A 17,224-nucleotide genomic window follows, 5' to 3' on the forward strand; every position below is an offset into this window, starting at 1 on the left:
ATAATATTAATATTTTAGATATCTGAAGAAACAGAATGCACAGTTATGTGTAGAGAGGTCAGTTCTTACTTAGGAGAGCCAACACATGTTTTGAATAGCCTCTTCTGTGGAATACAAAGTCTATGATTATATGAAATAATCCTTGATTTAATTGATGACATTTTCTACAATGGTGCAATGAAGAAAAGCATTCCGACAGCTTCATTGTTTCTTTTTGTTTTCTCCTTTTCAAATTAACTGGGAGTGAAAGTAGAAATCTCATGAATGGTCCTACTGTAATAGAACAGTGAAAATAAAGTTTCAGATCATTATCATATTCTCATGGCTTGACATTTTTATATGCTTCTTATTTTGAAAGGGAGGGAACAATACCAGTGGAGAATGAGCTATTTAAATCTGCTAATATGGGGCTAGGCAGCCAAGTTGAGTAATTAGGATTTCTATAGGAATGCAAAGAAATTCTAGTACCTGTATAACATCTTTCATGATCCAAAGTACTTTACAGTTAATTAAGTTATTTTAAAGTGATGCCCTGTTGTAGTGTAGGAAGGGAGATGGGAACAAGAGGTGGGCATCATCACAGACATGTACAACACGGAGGCCATTGAACACATTGTACCAGTGTTTGGTCTTTTAAAAAAAAACTAGCTATTTTCAGCCTCACACTCCCAACGTTTGTCCAGAATCCTGAATTTGTTCATCCTCAAGTATTTTCCAATTCCCTCATATAATTGATTATAGAATCTGCTTTAACCACATTTTCAGGGAGAATGTTTGATTCCTGCCACTGAGTCAATTCAATAAACATACTATCATCTTTCCACTTAACTCTACTCGCTTTCATACTTTTCGACTTTTGACCTGTGACACTGTAGAATACCTTCTGCAAGTCCATTATTACAATATCAACTGCATAACCTTGGTCAGCTTCCTCTGCTACTTAATTAAGGAGTAGAATTAAATTAGTTAGCTCTATCTTCAACAAATTCATGCAAGTATTCCTTGATTAAACAGTGCCTTTCAAAATTAAAGGTTATTTTGTCCCTGATAGTAGTTTCTGATAACATGCCCACCAAGTGATGTTAGGCTGTAGTTTTCTGATGTGTCCATTTAGTCTTTTTTGAAGAGTAGCACATAATTGCAATCCTGTAGTTCTCCTCCAAAATTGTAGCCAGTTAATGGCAACGTAGGACCTCATTGTGCTGTTGTTGACTTTTAATCCAGAACATGTGAGAAACCTGGCACCTTTAGCTTTGTGGGGTGATGTTGGGCAAGGTGATGTGGCCTTTCTTTGCTGGCCACATTGAGACCTCCCAAGGCTCCACAAAAAATGTCATTCCCCATTCATTAAACCTCTCTTGTACCTTTGTAATTGTTTTCAAGTTCCAGAACTTCTCTCTCTCTCTCTCTCTCTCTCTATATATATATATCAATGTTTCCTATGCCATTGATTTTTGTGCTTTTTGAACTATCTATTTCTTCTCTTTGCTGTCTTTAAATGATTTAGAGTTCAGGGACATTACCAGGGGTTGCCAGTGGTGACTTGCTGCATGCACATCTGTGAATGTTGGAGCTTGAGGAGACTTTGGCTGCTGCCAGTTGCTGAAAATCTACTTTTGAGTTTCAGAGTTTGAGGAGCAGCTGGAGTCACTCACTCCTGCACTGTGGTTCTCAGGCAACCAACTTCTGGAACAAATATGGTTCAGGAATCTACGCCCCAGATACATTGTATTCGAATTAGGCAGAGAACAGCCACAAGGCTGATCACTAGGTTTGGAGACTTAAGTGGAAAAACCGAAGTAATTTGAGCTCTCAACTTGGAAGAAGACATTCCAACATGAAGAGCTGATATATGGCATACTACTGGCATATTTGACACATGAGATTGTCCAGAGAAACAAAAGCAGGATAATAAAAAAAAAAGAATACTTTGAGGCTGGAAGTAGTATGATTTTGGAAGAGGTTTTGTGTTGTGGCATTGTGCAGAAAGGGTTTGGGTTTTGAGTAGAGTGGTCTCAGTTCTTGAATCTGATAGAACCTGTGCAAATTAATGCTTAGTTACACTTTAAACACTTAACACCATTGCTGATAGGTATGGCTTACCCCTCATTATTCTGAACATGAATGAAAGCTTATTTTTTCCAAACTTCTCACCTTTACTGCCCAAGTCTTAAATGTTAATAGTTTCAGTTACCTTTTGCTTTAGAATTGTCAAGTAGTTGCTGCCCAATTTTCAATGTCACCTACTGCCTGTCAGTGCTGCTGAATAAAATCTTGTCTTTAATTAAAGTTTCATTGTGGTGCTCTGGTTTACACTTCAACATGTATTGCCATTATGTACCTTGAATTCCTATTAGGAATTATAGTTTTATTTATGCACATGGCTTTTCATATTGCTGCTGTGTTGATTGTAACTTTTTGTTCTTAACTCAACTACCTTTGCTCCAAATAACTGAAGATATGGAGAATATTTTAGAGAGTTATTATTTTGTTTATGAACAGTATAAAGTAGCAGAGCAAAGGGTTTGCTCTGGAAAAATCAGATGCAACTAAGATTTATCAAAAATGTGTACTTTTAGTTGGAATGCCGAGTAGAAAATGATCTTCAATTGGCTCTTAACAAGATATTTAAATGATCTTGTATACTATAGTATTATTGTAAAACCTATTCATTCTCCATCTTTAGAGAATTTGAACAATTTAACAACACAAAAGATATTGGTCTGAGACCTGCAGAAGGACTAAACTCTCCATATCCTGAAGTCACACCCTTTATGCCACAGAGACAGCCACTAAAAATATGTTCTACGGTGCCGCCACCTAGGAAACACAAGCCTAAAGTCAAATACAGTAATCTTGCAGAAAAACCAGTAAGTTTGTTTCATTTCAGTTCCACTTTTATGGTAAGATTATGTAGCAGCCATGTTATCATTAGAAATAGAAACAGAAACTGGTGGAAATTATTCAGTGGTGGAGGCTGGAACTGAGTGCATGAGCTAGTTCTTCATTTTTGGGTCAGAACTCTGAAATCAACCCGCTTGAATTGGCACCTGGTAGCTGACATAGGTTCCAGGCAAATCCAATTGTGTTCTTTATTGTGGTAGGTGATTATTCTGGAATGGGGAAGAAAGGAGAGCAGTGACCAACAGCACGTCAAGCCTTCTTGCAAGGGCAGCCACATGCTTTACAGATTCCACCTTGTGGTACTTCAGGTGGCTGTGTGGCAGAACATATTGGTTCCTGAGAGCAGCAGGAGGTGACTAGTCTGTCAGATGAAGCAGTCCTAGCAGGAGGTGCCTCAGGAAATAGCTACTATGTTAGAGAGGCCCCCACAATCTTCTCTGGTCTGGCAAGGAGAGACAACCTGCTACCTCCAGTACTGACCAGCAGAAACATGATTTGCGCAGCCTTGGGTCTGTGGTGCCACCAAACACGGAAATATATTTTTTCCAGATTGGCAAAACTCCGATCACAAGTTCTTGAGGAGAAGGCAACACAAGGCAGCAATATCACGTGTTTGACCCACTGGAGGAAGCAAAAGGCTTAATTCTTCCACTGTTTACTTTGCAACAGTAAAAGATACACAACTCCAAGAAAGGGCTTAACATCAATTTTGATGTCCAAAAGTCCACAGAGGACAAGGGAATTCACATTTTCAGGGTTGAGGTGCATCAGGAAGTTGACAGTTACAAGCTGGGAGTCCTCCCAAGATGAGCTGAAATGACCTTATTGTCTCCAGGTGATTGGATGGACCTTCCATTTCCTCCTTTGTTTTCTCCAGGCGAATACATTAGGTTCTAAGCAGATAGGCTGACAAAGTGAGAACTCTGAATGAAAACTACTGAGGATACTGGAGATCTGAAATGAAATCAGTAAATGCCAGAGAAACTCAGCAACATCTGTGGAGAGAAACAGAGTTAACAAAAAAATTAACTGCACTCTTTTTATTTCTGGCATAAACAGTTGAAACATATTTGAATACATAATGATGTATTCAAGGTGGTTCAGTGGTTAGCATCGCTGCCTCACAGTGCCAGGGATCCAGGTTTGATTTAACCTTTGGGCATCTGTCTGTGTGGAGTTTGCACATTCTCCCCATATCTGCATGGGTTTTCTCTGGGTGGTCTGATTTCCTCCCACAGTCCAACAGTGCAGGTCAGGTGGATTGGGCACGCTAAATTGCACACAGTATTCAGGGATGTGCAGGCTAAGTGGATTAGCCATGGGAAATGCAGGTTATAGGGGTTGGGTAGGGGGTGGGTCTTGGTGGGATGCTCTTTGGAGAGTTGATGTGGGCTCAGTGGGCTGTTTTCACACTGTAGGGATTCTATAAAAATTTGCCTAAGTGTCTTGCCCATCTGCACATCGACCTTGTACGGAGAGAGTTTATGACTGGTGCTATCTAATCAGCCAAGGAGCCCAGAAATGGAGGCAAATCACATTCTCTCTGCTTGCTTGCCTTGATCAGTGGTGAACTTAATACAATCTGATGCCCTTTCAAATTGGGTATTGTTGCCTGTTTTACATTGTGATGAGCATTCACTTGCAAGTTGGCAGCCAGGTCCAGTGATGTCCTTTAAAAGCACCCAAAGACATAGAAGTCCAGTTCCACTGTCACTTTACCAGGCACTGCCAGCATGTTTGGTGAGGTGTGAAGTGCACCTCTACAAGTGTATGCAATTCTCTCATCATTTTCGTTTATTGAAACATCCTTCGGCAGCACTGATGCTCTGTCATCCAGGAAGCCCATTCTTAGTAGGTATATGTTATGGAGGCCCTGATCTAGGGATGGCCTTCCTTTGTAGCAAATTTTCTACAGCAGCTGCCTGAATAGTCTTGCTCTACCTCACTAACTCCTCAAGGTTGATTCCCTCTCCCTCCTCTCCCTCACCCAATTAGTCCAGTGCCCGCAGATGAAATTCTCTTGAACATCAAAACACTCAACTGTTGGATTCCACTGAATGAAGAGTTATCTGATCCTTCCTTTTTTTAAAAGCAGTACTCTTAAATGCACCATCCCTATGACCGCCTTTCCACAGTGATGTTGCCTGTATTTCCTGTGACGCTCCTCCAAAATTGCTTTCTCTTTATTGAGCTGACAATTGAATTGTTTGCATGATTAGTTGATGGACCACCATTGTTTTCTGGGTTCCCTCTGCACAAACCACATGCTTCAGATCACATCAAACTTGCTGTGCGGCAGGACCACGTTGGGAAGTTTCACATTGTTTGGCAATCCAAAATTGCAGGGTCATTTGCCATCGCTTTTCAGCGATAAATAAAATCAACTTCAGTTTCATAACCTTGCCTTAAGTTCTGACGAATGTCCATCACACATGCTGCTTGGCCGGCTGATTGTTTCCCAGCACTTTTTGTTCTTATTTCAGTTTTGCATTATGCACAGTGTTTTGTTCATGTATGACTCAAAACCCTGAATAATCATGTGAAAGGTATTCTTGCTTATACCAGGGCCACTTGTGCCTTTGTATTTCTCCCTTCATTTGACATAGTATTTTTTGTTCTGTCTTTCCACCTCAAGGCATTGGCCTGTCGCGATGAAAGTTCCGTGGGCACAATGGCTCATTTTGCAAAGGTGAGTTGCAGAAGCAGGCTATTCTTGATTGGGTTGAGGGCAATGGGGAAAGGAATTGGAATAGTTCAAGGTGTAACAAAAGTGAACCTTCACCTATTCCAACATTCACACACTATGTTGCCAATAAGGCTTGCTGGAAAGCTTTTAAGAGAGGATTGACATCCATAGCTCAAGTTAATCCCCGGGATATTTCTCCAAGCAACCTGGGAGGAAAATTGTTGCTGCAATAAAATATTTTTAAAAAGAATTCTTCAAACACTTTCACTAATGAGTTGTGAAAATATTGGAGATGCGGAATAAAACTGTTTGGACTCTCAATCAGTCAAGCAACAAAATCTGTGCACTTTTGAATGGACATGGGAAGTGCACAAAAATCTATTGGTCTCAAATTGGAATATACTAATTGATGGAGGATCCTTCATCCTCAGAGGAAGAAAATTCCACAGATAAAATGTTATTTAAATCCAGCAGTCTTTCTCACAGATGATTTGGCTTTGGAAAAGATCTGACAATGACCTGGGGATTTTTTAACTTCAGACAATTGCAAGATTTTTTGCTTATGAGAAAGAAGGGGAGGTAAAAACAAAGATTTGTACAATGTGTGAGAATTAAAAATAATTGTATTGTTATTTTTGCAACATTATTTACTGATAATCACTTTATCTTGGCAAACAAACAATTTACACAAAAAGTATATTAGCAAAGTACAATTGAACATAGGCATGCATACTTCTCATTGTATCACCTGAAACAAGAAAATGCTTACACAAAGTTTTTCCTGAGCAGACTAATGTTTTTTTTCTCATGATGGTCTTTTACTGCCTTTTATGACCATCTTCAGCCTAATTGTTGACATCTTGTCAATTAGGCATGCATCCACAGCTTTCTTGTGTTTGCTGTTCCAGTCTGATCAAACTTGAGCAAACTAATTCTTTTTGTCTCCCACATATTCATCAGCTGTCAGGGTAAAATTTGCAGCTAATGACTTTCTTTCAGAGATAATGTATTCACAGTTGTAAGGAAATACTCAGACCATTTTCACACAAGATCCCAGAAGCAGAAATGAGGTAAACAGCTAATGAATTTGTTTTTGTAACATTCTTTGAGAGTTAAAAGGGAAATTTGTAAATGTCATCAGACAGCTCTCCTGCCCTTCTTTGAGTAGTACCATATGATCTTTTGAATGCATTTCAGAGGACAGATATCTCATTGTAGCTTTCTTTAATGGGGATCCCCAGCATGGAGCTGTTGTGACAGTATCAAGTTTCCTGAGTTGCCAGTGAGATTAGAAAATTCTCACAGACAGCCTATCAGGGAATGAAAGGTATTAAAATCCAATTATGTTTTCAGCAGGTTGTGCCAAGAGAAATACTCATTAGATATAATGAGAAAATGTATAAAATAAATTTGTTTGAAGGGTCTAGTTTTAATCTTAACAATGAAATGTCCCTCCACTCAAAAACACAGTAATATCTATAAATACATTGTCTATTGTTTCCAAACAGTATTTTTTTTTAGTTTATTAAACAACAGTCCACAAATATAAAATTGCATTTGAAAGACTGCATCTGTTGCTCAGCAATTGTTATTGTTTACTGTGCTGATAGAAACCCAGTTATACCGGATTGAACAAGTTGAAACCTTTTATTGGGTTTCAAACAGCGATGTGAGAGTGAAAGAAGGAAAACTGATTCTGCATGAACTGATTACAATGATCATTGGCTGTGATAACACAGTGCACAGCACAACCTCTGGCAGAGTAGGGAATAACAGAAAGCAACTTTGGGGTTTCTCCATTAGTGCAGACCTGCATGAAACCCTGAAGATGTGGTCACTTTCAGAGGAATCATTTCATAAATCTCTAGCTATTCATCATCAAAAACTCCAGCAAGATTCAGGTCAATTTCCAGCATCATATCATGCCCCTTTTATGAAAAAGAGAGGGAAGAACAGAAGTGCTACTCAAGTCAGATTTGTTGCTAGAAACACAGAGAACTGGGGAACACAGTGTTAAGCATTCAGATTGGCTTCCAAGTAAAATTTAGTGGAAAAAAGTCTTGTTAGTTTGTTTAATAACCAAAAAAAAAACCATTTGGAAACAATGGACAATGTATTTATAGATATTATAGATGAAACATTTCACTGTTTTCTCCCTCCACTACAAGTACACTTACTCTTCTTTCAATTATTTACCGTAGGCTAGAGATGGCCTTAATGCTGTTCCATCTTCACTTCAAGAGGAAATGGATTGCAGTTTGTTTCTGACACCCCAGCAAATTCATCAAATATCCATTGGTAGGTTAAATGTTTATAACATTGATTGAGACAAAAGATGATTTCATGGGATGTGTACATAACTATCAAGGCCAGGGTTTGTTGCCCATCTCTAATTGCATTTGGTCGGAATGCCTTGTTATGCCATTTCAGGCGGCCATGTTGCTCTGGGTCAGTTCCATTTAGGCTAGAGCAGGATGATAAGGAAGGTAGATGTCCCGTCCACAATGGTTTTGTCACTATTATGAAGATGATCTTTATATTCTAGGTTTAGTTGGCAAATTTAAATTCTAGTAACTGCTGTGGTGAGATTTGAAACTGAGTCACCAAACATTAGTCTGAATTGCTAATTCAGTGACACCACCAATTCCCCACTTGTTTCTGAATAGTCAGTTTGTTAAGGTCATTATTTTCCTGTGACAAAGTTGCATCTGCAGATACTGCCTATTGAAATATAGATATTTGTCACGTGTTTTACCAACCATTTACGTTTATGGTTACATATGAAATGTTCATCTAACACTTACATTTCAAATGTTACCCCAATATTCAATGTTCCCTTTTGAAAGTGACAAGGAAATTAGTTTGGATCAATGGTGTGTGGTGCTTAATGGGTGACAATCCTGTCAGTTATTTGGTGTAGTTCTTGGGGTTCGCCTCTTTCACTTGCTCCATTGTGATATCATTGAGTGAATGCCAAAGGTGATATGTGGAGAGCCATGACTACCAACCTTCAGACATGAAGAAGGTGTATGTTGATAGTAATTTATCTTCTGATCAATATATAGAGAGGGGGGAGTTGTTTTTTTCCAAATACATGTTTAATATTGAGCAAAAGAATGGGTTATTTGGTGTCCGATTGTGCATGCCTACTGCAGACTTTCACCTTCCCCATTCTAAACGTTTCTTCTTCCTGGAGTTTGTTTCTGTTGCTCTGGGTTATTATGCAACAGGTTTCACTGTGCCTTTGGCTGGTCCCTTTCTGGCTGGTCCATGCATATTAACTTGGCAACAGGCTGTCCTCTAAGACTGAACCACTTTTCTCCTGCTCCAGTTGACAACCTCATGTACGTCTGAGGTTGGTGCAATCCCAGCCTTGTTAACATCTGTATTTATTAGAAGCTCTTGGAGGCAGACTATGATCCCTTAAGGAAATAGGAGACTGTAGGCAGGTCTCTGATTGCTCCCTGAAATAGGCAAAATGGGGTTGTGTGGGCTTTTCAGTTAGCTACTGGGCCACCCTGACGAGGATCAATAACGTCAAATCTGAACTTCATTTCTCTTCCACTGATGCTGCTAGGTCTGCCAACAGTGTTGCCAGCATTTTCTGTTTTTATTTCAGGTTTCCAGCATCTCCAGCATGTTGTTTTTGAATCTCAGAATATTGATACTTTCATAGTTTATTAAACCAATTACATACAGTGTTTTGACCATAACGTTAATCAGTGATCTTCATTTTCTCAATTTCTAAGTAAATCCAATCTAATTCAAAAAGTGGAAAAGACTTTCTCCTACATATTGGTCTTCTCATTATGATGCTTTAGTGCATTCAGATGTGATACATGGAGGTGCTTAAAACCTTATCTCGAATTATTTATGAGATCATGTGGAAATTCAATCCTTACACTTTTTCATTTCAGTGACCCCCTTCTAAGATATTTTACTCCTCTATCATTTTGCAAATTCATTGGCCAATCTTTCTTAGTTTATATGTTTTATTCTACCCTTACTGGAAGGGGTGTGAGATTAAAAAAGAACCAGCCCTTTCTGATATCTCATGCAATTAGCAATTCTTAATGTGTGAGCTTAGATGGTGAGTTAAAACGTAATAAAAAAACACTATACAGAGGAACCTTGATTATCCGAATGAGATGAGTGGGCACTATTTCATTTAGATAATTGATTCTTCGGTTAATTGATTTTCTCTGGGGCTCGGAGTTTTCTGTGAAGTCTGCTCCCCGTTCAGGAGACTAGGCAGCAACACACTGCGCGTGAGACCCTGTGTCCCCCCCCACCTGCCCCAAACCTCGTCTGCTCCCAGCCCTATCCACCACTGCACCCCCATCCATGCCCCACCCCACCCCCAACCCCGCACCCCCTAACATCCCTACCCACTGTCTGACCCCTGTCTGCACCACCAGCCCCATCTGACCACACCCTGCTAGGCCAGCTGGACTGTACATTAACAGTAAGACTGCTGCTGCCTTTGTGGGGTAATATCCAAATAGCATGCGTGCGCACATACGCACACGCACACAACTTTTTGACAGGTTTCATTTCTGCCCAGTACAGTACAATGTTAACGTGATTATCTGGGGCAGGGGGGTTTACGGTTCACCCCTATATAGAACTCCAGGGAAAGTGTGAGGGGAGAGAGAAAGGGCAGGAGGTCAGTCATTTGAAGACGGTGCCTGGACTGTCCAGGACTGTTCTCAGCAGCATTTCAGTGAGCTGAGTTTGTTTTTAATCATTGTACCTGTAAACAAAAGACGCAATCAGGGTTGAAACAGCTCTTTGATGTAATGTTTCTATCGGGACCTTGAGATCCCCTCGGATAAACTGATATTTGGATAATTAATATTCGGATAATCGAGGTTCCTCTGTATTGAGAAAATAATGGAAATTCACTAAATCTGGTTCGAGAGTAAATATTTTAATCTCTAAACTTGTTTTTGCTCTGTTCCCTTGCAAATTATTCCCTTTAACTAACAAAAGGAAAACATAGTTTTAAAAATCATCATATTTAAATCTTAATCATGAACAACTTTAAATAGAGTAAGCTTTAACAGTAATTTTGGTCCAGAAATAATTCATGAGATTAGGCATTAGAATATAAGCAACAATATTATTGTTGTTGTTGTAACATTGCTGCACTCTAAATTGTATACAGTTCCACTTTTCGTTTTTCTAAGAATCCAGTACCCACTCCCTCAAGTTTTGATCTTGGAAAATGTACTTAATGATCAAGGAACTGCTACCTTTTGTCCCCTGTGGGATTGCATTTAATCTATGACAAAGGCAATTTGTTTGGTACAATTTGTTTTTGAATTTTTTTTAAACTTCAGGTCCAACTACAATTGACTTTGGAAATGTTTGTGTATATTCAACATCAAAGCAGATTTTAAATATTGTGAACAACTTACCCACTTACATACTAATTGAAGTGACAGCTGACTATCCAGAACTCCGGGAGTCCAGCCCATTATCTCAGGTGGTACCACCCACGTCCGCAGCTTGCCTACCTATAATATTTGAATCTCCATCAGAGGGAGCATTTCAAAAGTAAGTTTCAAAGAAGAATTGCTTTGTTTTTCAATAGAGAAGCAAACTGTCAGTGAACATAAATAAATGAAAAGAAATAAATAAGTTGGTTTTGGTTAATTGAATATGAAGGTGGTGACAAAGCAGGCAAAATAGTCTTTTTTGCCTCTCATATGTCAGTCTTATATTCATTTCTATTCATGTCCACTTAAACAAACATGCAATGGACATTTCATGGGCAAACAGTGCAATACTGTACAGTTTGAGTCCTTGTCCATTGTTAATTTCATCTCTGCACTGCCTCATGTGTTTTGATGTTGTAGCAAATTAAGTATAAATTATTGTTCTTAGCTTCTGAGGTCTTATGCCACTGAGATGCACTGGGCACCTTATTGAAAGTTTAAGCAAGTGTGTTTCCATTTACTTTGCTGAAGGGTCTTGGAAAAAATAATAAACATTTTCAAAAGCATAACTTAAAGTCGGTCTCAATTTCCAGATTAGAATTCTTTGAGGAGTTAACAAGTAGGATAGTTAAAGGAGTAGCAATGGGTGTAATATATTTGGATTTTCAGAATGCATTTGATAAGGTACCACACATAAGTTTACTTAACAAGGTAAGAGCCCATGGTATTGTGGTTAATATATTAGAATGGATAGAGGACTGGCTAGCTAATAGACGACGGAGAGTTATGATAAGACAGGATATTTTCAGGCTAACAAATTGTAACGAGTGCCACAGGAATAAATACTGCAACCATAATTATTTCCAATATATATTCATGACTTGGATAAGAAAGTGAATGTACTGCAGCTAAGTTTGTGGATGACATACAGATAAGTGTGAATGCAAGTGGTGAGGATGGCTTTAATGGTCTGAAAAAGATCCAGATAGGTCAAAAAGGGAAAATAGAAGTGAAGAATATTATTTAAGTACAGAGAGGTGCAGAAATTTACAGCACAGAGATATTTTGGGGTCCCATGAACACATTACAAAAATGTTAGCATCCAAGTCTTTATTTTTTTGGCAGCAGTTGAAATGGGAGGAGTGACAGCAAGGACCAGAGGCCCAATGGGAAGGTAAGTTTAAAGTATATAAGCTTATCTCGGGGGTTCAGTGGTCTTCATTTCTTCGATGGCAGTTGAAGTAGGAGGAGTGACAGTGAGGACCAGAGGCCCGACAGGAAGGTAAATTTAACTCGTGTATAGGTGGAGTGCATGCTGAGCAGGAGTGGACGCGGGACTGCTGGGTAAGTGAGGATTTATATTTGGGCGGTTGCTTTACCTGAAGGACTACTCGGGTGGTATCTCCCACCCATCCTCCTCCTCTAACCAGAAAAAAAGGCTCTGTGCACCAGATTAAGTGAATTAAATGGACTAGTTTTTATTTTTTAGTTTTCAGTAATCTCGTCGGGAATTTAGAATAGTAGGAATGGAGGTTAGGGCAGTTGAATGTTCCTCCTGCAGAATGTGGGAGGTAAGGGTCACCACTGTATCTGTGGGAAGTGCGCCCAATGCTAGCTCCTCGAGAACTGTGTTAGGGAACTGGAGCTGGAGCTGGATGAACTTCAGATCATTCGGGAGGCGGAGGATGTTATTGAGAGGACTTACAGGGAGGTAGTCACACCTTAGGTACAAGAGAAGGAGTAGATGGGTTACTAGGAGAAAGTGAGGACTGCAGATGCTGGGGATCAGAACTGGAAAAGCGCAGCAGGTCAGGCAGCATCAAAGGAGAAGGAGAATCGATGTTTCAGACATAAGCCCTTCTTCAGGAATGGGTTACTGTCAGGGCACAGAAAGGGAACCTGCAGGCAGTGGAGGGATCCTCTGTGGCCGTTCCCCTCAACAACAAGTATACTGTTTTGGACACTGTTGGGGGAAATGACTTACCAGGAATAAGTAATGGGGCATGGATCTCTGGCACAGAGTCTGTCCCTGTTACTCAGAAAGGAAGGGGGAAGAGAAGCAGAGCATTAGTCATTGGGGGACAGATTGGAGGTTATATGGGAACGTGGGAGACTCACCGTTGGTATGTTGCCACCCAGATGCCGGGGTCATGATGTCTCTGATCATGTTTTCAGAATCCTTCAGGGGAAGGGGAAGCAGCCCCAAGTTGTTGTCCACATACGCACCAACGACATAGGTAGGAAGAGAGATGGGGAAGTACAGCAGAAATTCAGGCAGCTAGGGTGGAAACTTAGAGCTAGGACAGACAAAATTCTTATCTCTGGTTTGTTGCCCATGCCACATGCTAGTGAGGCAATGAATAGGTAGAGAGAAGAGTTGAACACTTGGCTACAGGGATGATACAGGACGGAAGGTTTTGGATTCCTGGATAATTGGGGCACTTTCTGGGGTAGGTGGGCCCCTGCAAACAGGATGGTCTTCACCTGAACCTGAGGGCTATCAATATTCTGGGTGGGATATTTGCTAATGCTCTTTGTGTAGGTTTAAGCTAATTCAGCAGAGGGATAGGAACCCAGATTGTAGCTTGACTATACAGGAGGTTGAAAGTAGTGAGGTCTGAAATAAGGTTTCAAGGTCGCAAGAGGGCACTGGCAAGTAAGAAGTTGGTTTGAACTATGTCTACTTCAATGCCAGGAGCATCTGGAATAAGATGGGTGAACTTGCAATATGGGTTGGTACCTGGGATTTTGATTTTGTGGCCATTTCGGACACATGGATTGAGCAGGGACAGGAATGGTTGTTGCAGGTTCTGGGATTTAGATGTTTCAGTAAGAACAGAGAAAATGGTAAAAGAGTGGGACGTGTGGCATTGTTAGTCCAGGACAGTATTATGGTTGTAGAAAAGATGTTTGGGGGCTCTTCTACTGAGATAGTATGGGCTGAGGTTAGAAGCTGGAAAGGAGAGGAGACCCTGTTGGGAGTGTTTGGCCTCCGAATAGTTCCACAGATAATTGGGGCTCTTTCTGGGGTCGGTGGAAAAGAATAGTAAAAATGATTCTTTTTAGGAGCGAGAGTGACAGGGTAGTTGTTATGAGGGTTTTTAATTTTCCAAATATTGACTGGGAATTCTATAGTTCAAGCACTTTAGATGGGTCAATTTTTGTCCAATGTGTGCAGGAGGGTTTCCTGACACAGTATGTAGATAGGCCAATAAGGGGTGAGGCCACATTGGATTTGGTACTGCAGAATGAACCTGGCCAAGTCACTGAATATATTTAAAGAAGCAATAGATAGATTTCTACAAGTTTCTACAAGAAACTCATTCAGTCTGACAGCATCTGTGGAGAGAAAGCAGAGTTAAAGTTTCTCATTCAGTGACCCTTCTTCAGAGCCCATGGGTGGACCTGTAACATTAATTTTGCTTTCTCTCCATAGATGCTGTCAGACTGAATGAGTTTCTCCAGCAATTTCTGTTCTTCTTTCAATATTAATACGGGCCTAGTATCTCTGACTGAGTGGCAAAGTGCACAAAGGCAAAGCAATGCAAGGCAGGATTACTATGAGCATCCAGGTAGGCTCTGAATGAGTGAGTGTTGTGATAGCAGGTGAAGAGGCTGAAGATACAGCCTGGACCAGTCCATGAACTGAGTCCATATCCATGAGCACACTGTGTCCTTGCAGCAGCATTATAACAATAATTGTTGGTGCAGCACAGAAGTGTAGAAGTGCGTTGTAAGTAGATCAGAGTTAGTGGATCAATTGCGTTTAGCTGTTTAGTGTGTTTGATAACATAGGAAATTGCATATTAATGAGAAGTTGGGCAGTTAACAAGATATTTAACAAGCTAATCTCCCTTAATAGGCGACTTCCCACTGCCCAGCAGGAAACCCACCACACCACTTATCGAAAGTATAACAGATGGTGAGAAGTTTTCTTGATATTGAGATGGGCCTCACTGGACTTTTCATCTAATTCTGTCACAAATCTGACAATAAACCTGGAATACCCCGGATAAAATTGTGCTGTATTGATAATCCTGTTCATGTCCTTACCTAACTGTGCAATCTCAGAATTTCAGCTGAGATTACTGGATAAAAATCAGGAGAATGAACTCTCTCATCGACTCATGCTGATTTTAATTCTGACATTACAATTGCTGCCTGGCTAAAAGCACAACTAACTCACTGATGTGTGAAAGGAGAGACTGAATACAGGAATATCATGACTTGTATGGCTCAGATCCACACTGATAGTATGCTTACTAAATGAGTTGATGACAGTGTTTCTAAAAGGAATTTCTGAATTGAATATGACAGCAACTTGTAATTTGCTACAATCACTTGGTTATCAAGAATAACTTGGAAGAATGTTGCTGAGGTATGAAAATAGAAAGTGAAGTTGGATGAATTGAAGCAACTTTTCTTTACCTTGTAATGTTCAATCGGCAACGATAGCTACCATCTGTAAAGTTTGCATTTGGCATGCTTATTAGTCTTGGTGATGTGACATCTTGGACTCCTAAGTGTAGTTTGAGAATCCGAATGCTGTTTTGAAATGGGCACAATTTAAAGTTGTTTTAAATTGTGGATTTTACGATTGGTAAATTTGATTCATTTGCAACTCCTTTTTCCAATAAGTATTTGCTGTATCTTAATTTCTATCACATATTGGGCAATGCAAAAACGGATGCAACTATCTTCAGATTAGAAAAGCAGTGTTAATGCTGGGCAGGACACTTTATAGGTGTACAATGGACTGAGAGGAGCTCATATATTTCTAGGATTTTAAACAGAACCATCTGTTAGCATTGGAAGTATGGTGATCAATAATGCTTGTTTCTTCAGCTGGTATTACAAAAATATAAGCTTTCTTTTATGATGCAGGTCAATAGACTACAAGATAAATAATCATCACGTCGGTCGTATATTAATACTGGCAAATGTGGTTTGTGTGGCTCTTGAGCTATCAACCAATGAAGTGGTGCTGACCCCAAACTATGGGTTTCTAGCAGAAACGGGCTTCAGAACAACTGTGCGGCTTTACAACAGGCGGAACTACCCTGCACAATTCAGCTGGAGTCCAATCCTCTCAGAAGTTGGAATCGCATTCTTTATCCGACCTGATGGAGGTATTTGGTGTAAAAATTAAGTTAGCTGAAGGAAGAAGCAAAAATAGAGTAAATTAATCAAGTCATTCTTTCCTACCTTTAAAGTAGCATTAGTAACACAATAACTATCAAAGATATCACCATCAGAAACATCAACATTAGAAACATCATCAGAAACACCTCTGCCAGAGACATTATCATCAGACGCACCACCATCAGAAACACCACCATCAGAGGCATTACCATCAAAGACATTGCCATTAGAAACACTATCATCAGAGACTCCAGCTTTAGAAATACCACTGTCAAAGATCCCGCTATCAGAGGCACCACCATCAGAGACACTGTCGATAGCACTGGCAGATATAGTTGAATTCTCCTGAGTTACAGAGAGTGATGAAAAGGAAATTCTTCTCAGAGAATGGTAAATCTGTAGAATTCTTTCCCACATAAGGCTATCAAGGCTGAGTCATGTACATTCAAGGCTGTGATGGATAGACTTTAAAAGGCAGAAAAATAAAATTGAGGATTATCTAATTAGCCATGATATCATTGAATGACAGATCAAACACAATGGACCAAATGGCCTACTTTTGTTCCTATGTCCTTATGGTTTTGTGGATTTACATGCCTCTCACATGGCAGAAGGAATGGACACTGTGGTCTGTCTGGAAAGACCTGGTCTCAGTCTCTGCTTTCAGCATGTTGTGTGTTCTCTTCTGTAAGGAGAGAAAACAGAAATGAGAGAGCATTCTTAATGGTTTTAGTGGGAAGGGTAACATTGGAGAGGCTAACTTTGCAAGACAGCAAAAGGATGAGGCTGTGTGGTGATAGTTTAGATGAGAAGCGAGGAATTGGCAGCAGAGAGAGAAATGAGTGAAACTGCAAACTGTTGTCCTCAGCAGTGTCGTGGAGTAGAATGTTGTTAAGGTCACAGTGTCAGGCTTGATATTATGCCTCTCAATTGTCATGCCCATCTGGACTCCTAAATTCCTTAGGTGTGCTGTCTCCAGGTTGGAGCGAATATGCTCCTTTTGCAGACTGTTTGAGCATTCATCCATGTCTGCCTGGGTGGAAATCCTTCC

At 40.0% G+C, this 17,224-nt stretch overlaps 1 protein-coding gene across 1 annotated transcript in view; it reads left to right on the top strand.

The window, feature by feature from the left end:
- LOC140486199 (cilia and flagella-associated protein 47-like) overlaps positions 1 to 17,224 on the top strand; it is a 482,883-nt gene that overhangs the window by 61,667 nt on the left and 403,992 nt on the right. The window contains exons 12-16 of the mRNA XM_072584990.1: positions 2,687 to 2,870; positions 5,540 to 5,593; positions 7,792 to 7,888; positions 10,933 to 11,149; positions 15,916 to 16,160. Of these exons, the coding sequence (XP_072441091.1) occupies positions 2,687 to 2,870; positions 5,540 to 5,593; positions 7,792 to 7,888; positions 10,933 to 11,149; positions 15,916 to 16,160 (797 nt within the window). The remainder of the gene's footprint in view (positions 1 to 2,686; positions 2,871 to 5,539; positions 5,594 to 7,791; positions 7,889 to 10,932; positions 11,150 to 15,915; positions 16,161 to 17,224) is intronic.

Source organism: Chiloscyllium punctatum, chromosome 15, assembly GCF_047496795.1.
Source record: "Chiloscyllium punctatum isolate Juve2018m chromosome 15, sChiPun1.3, whole genome shotgun sequence".
Lineage (NCBI taxonomy): Eukaryota > Metazoa > Chordata > Chondrichthyes > Orectolobiformes > Hemiscylliidae > Chiloscyllium > Chiloscyllium punctatum.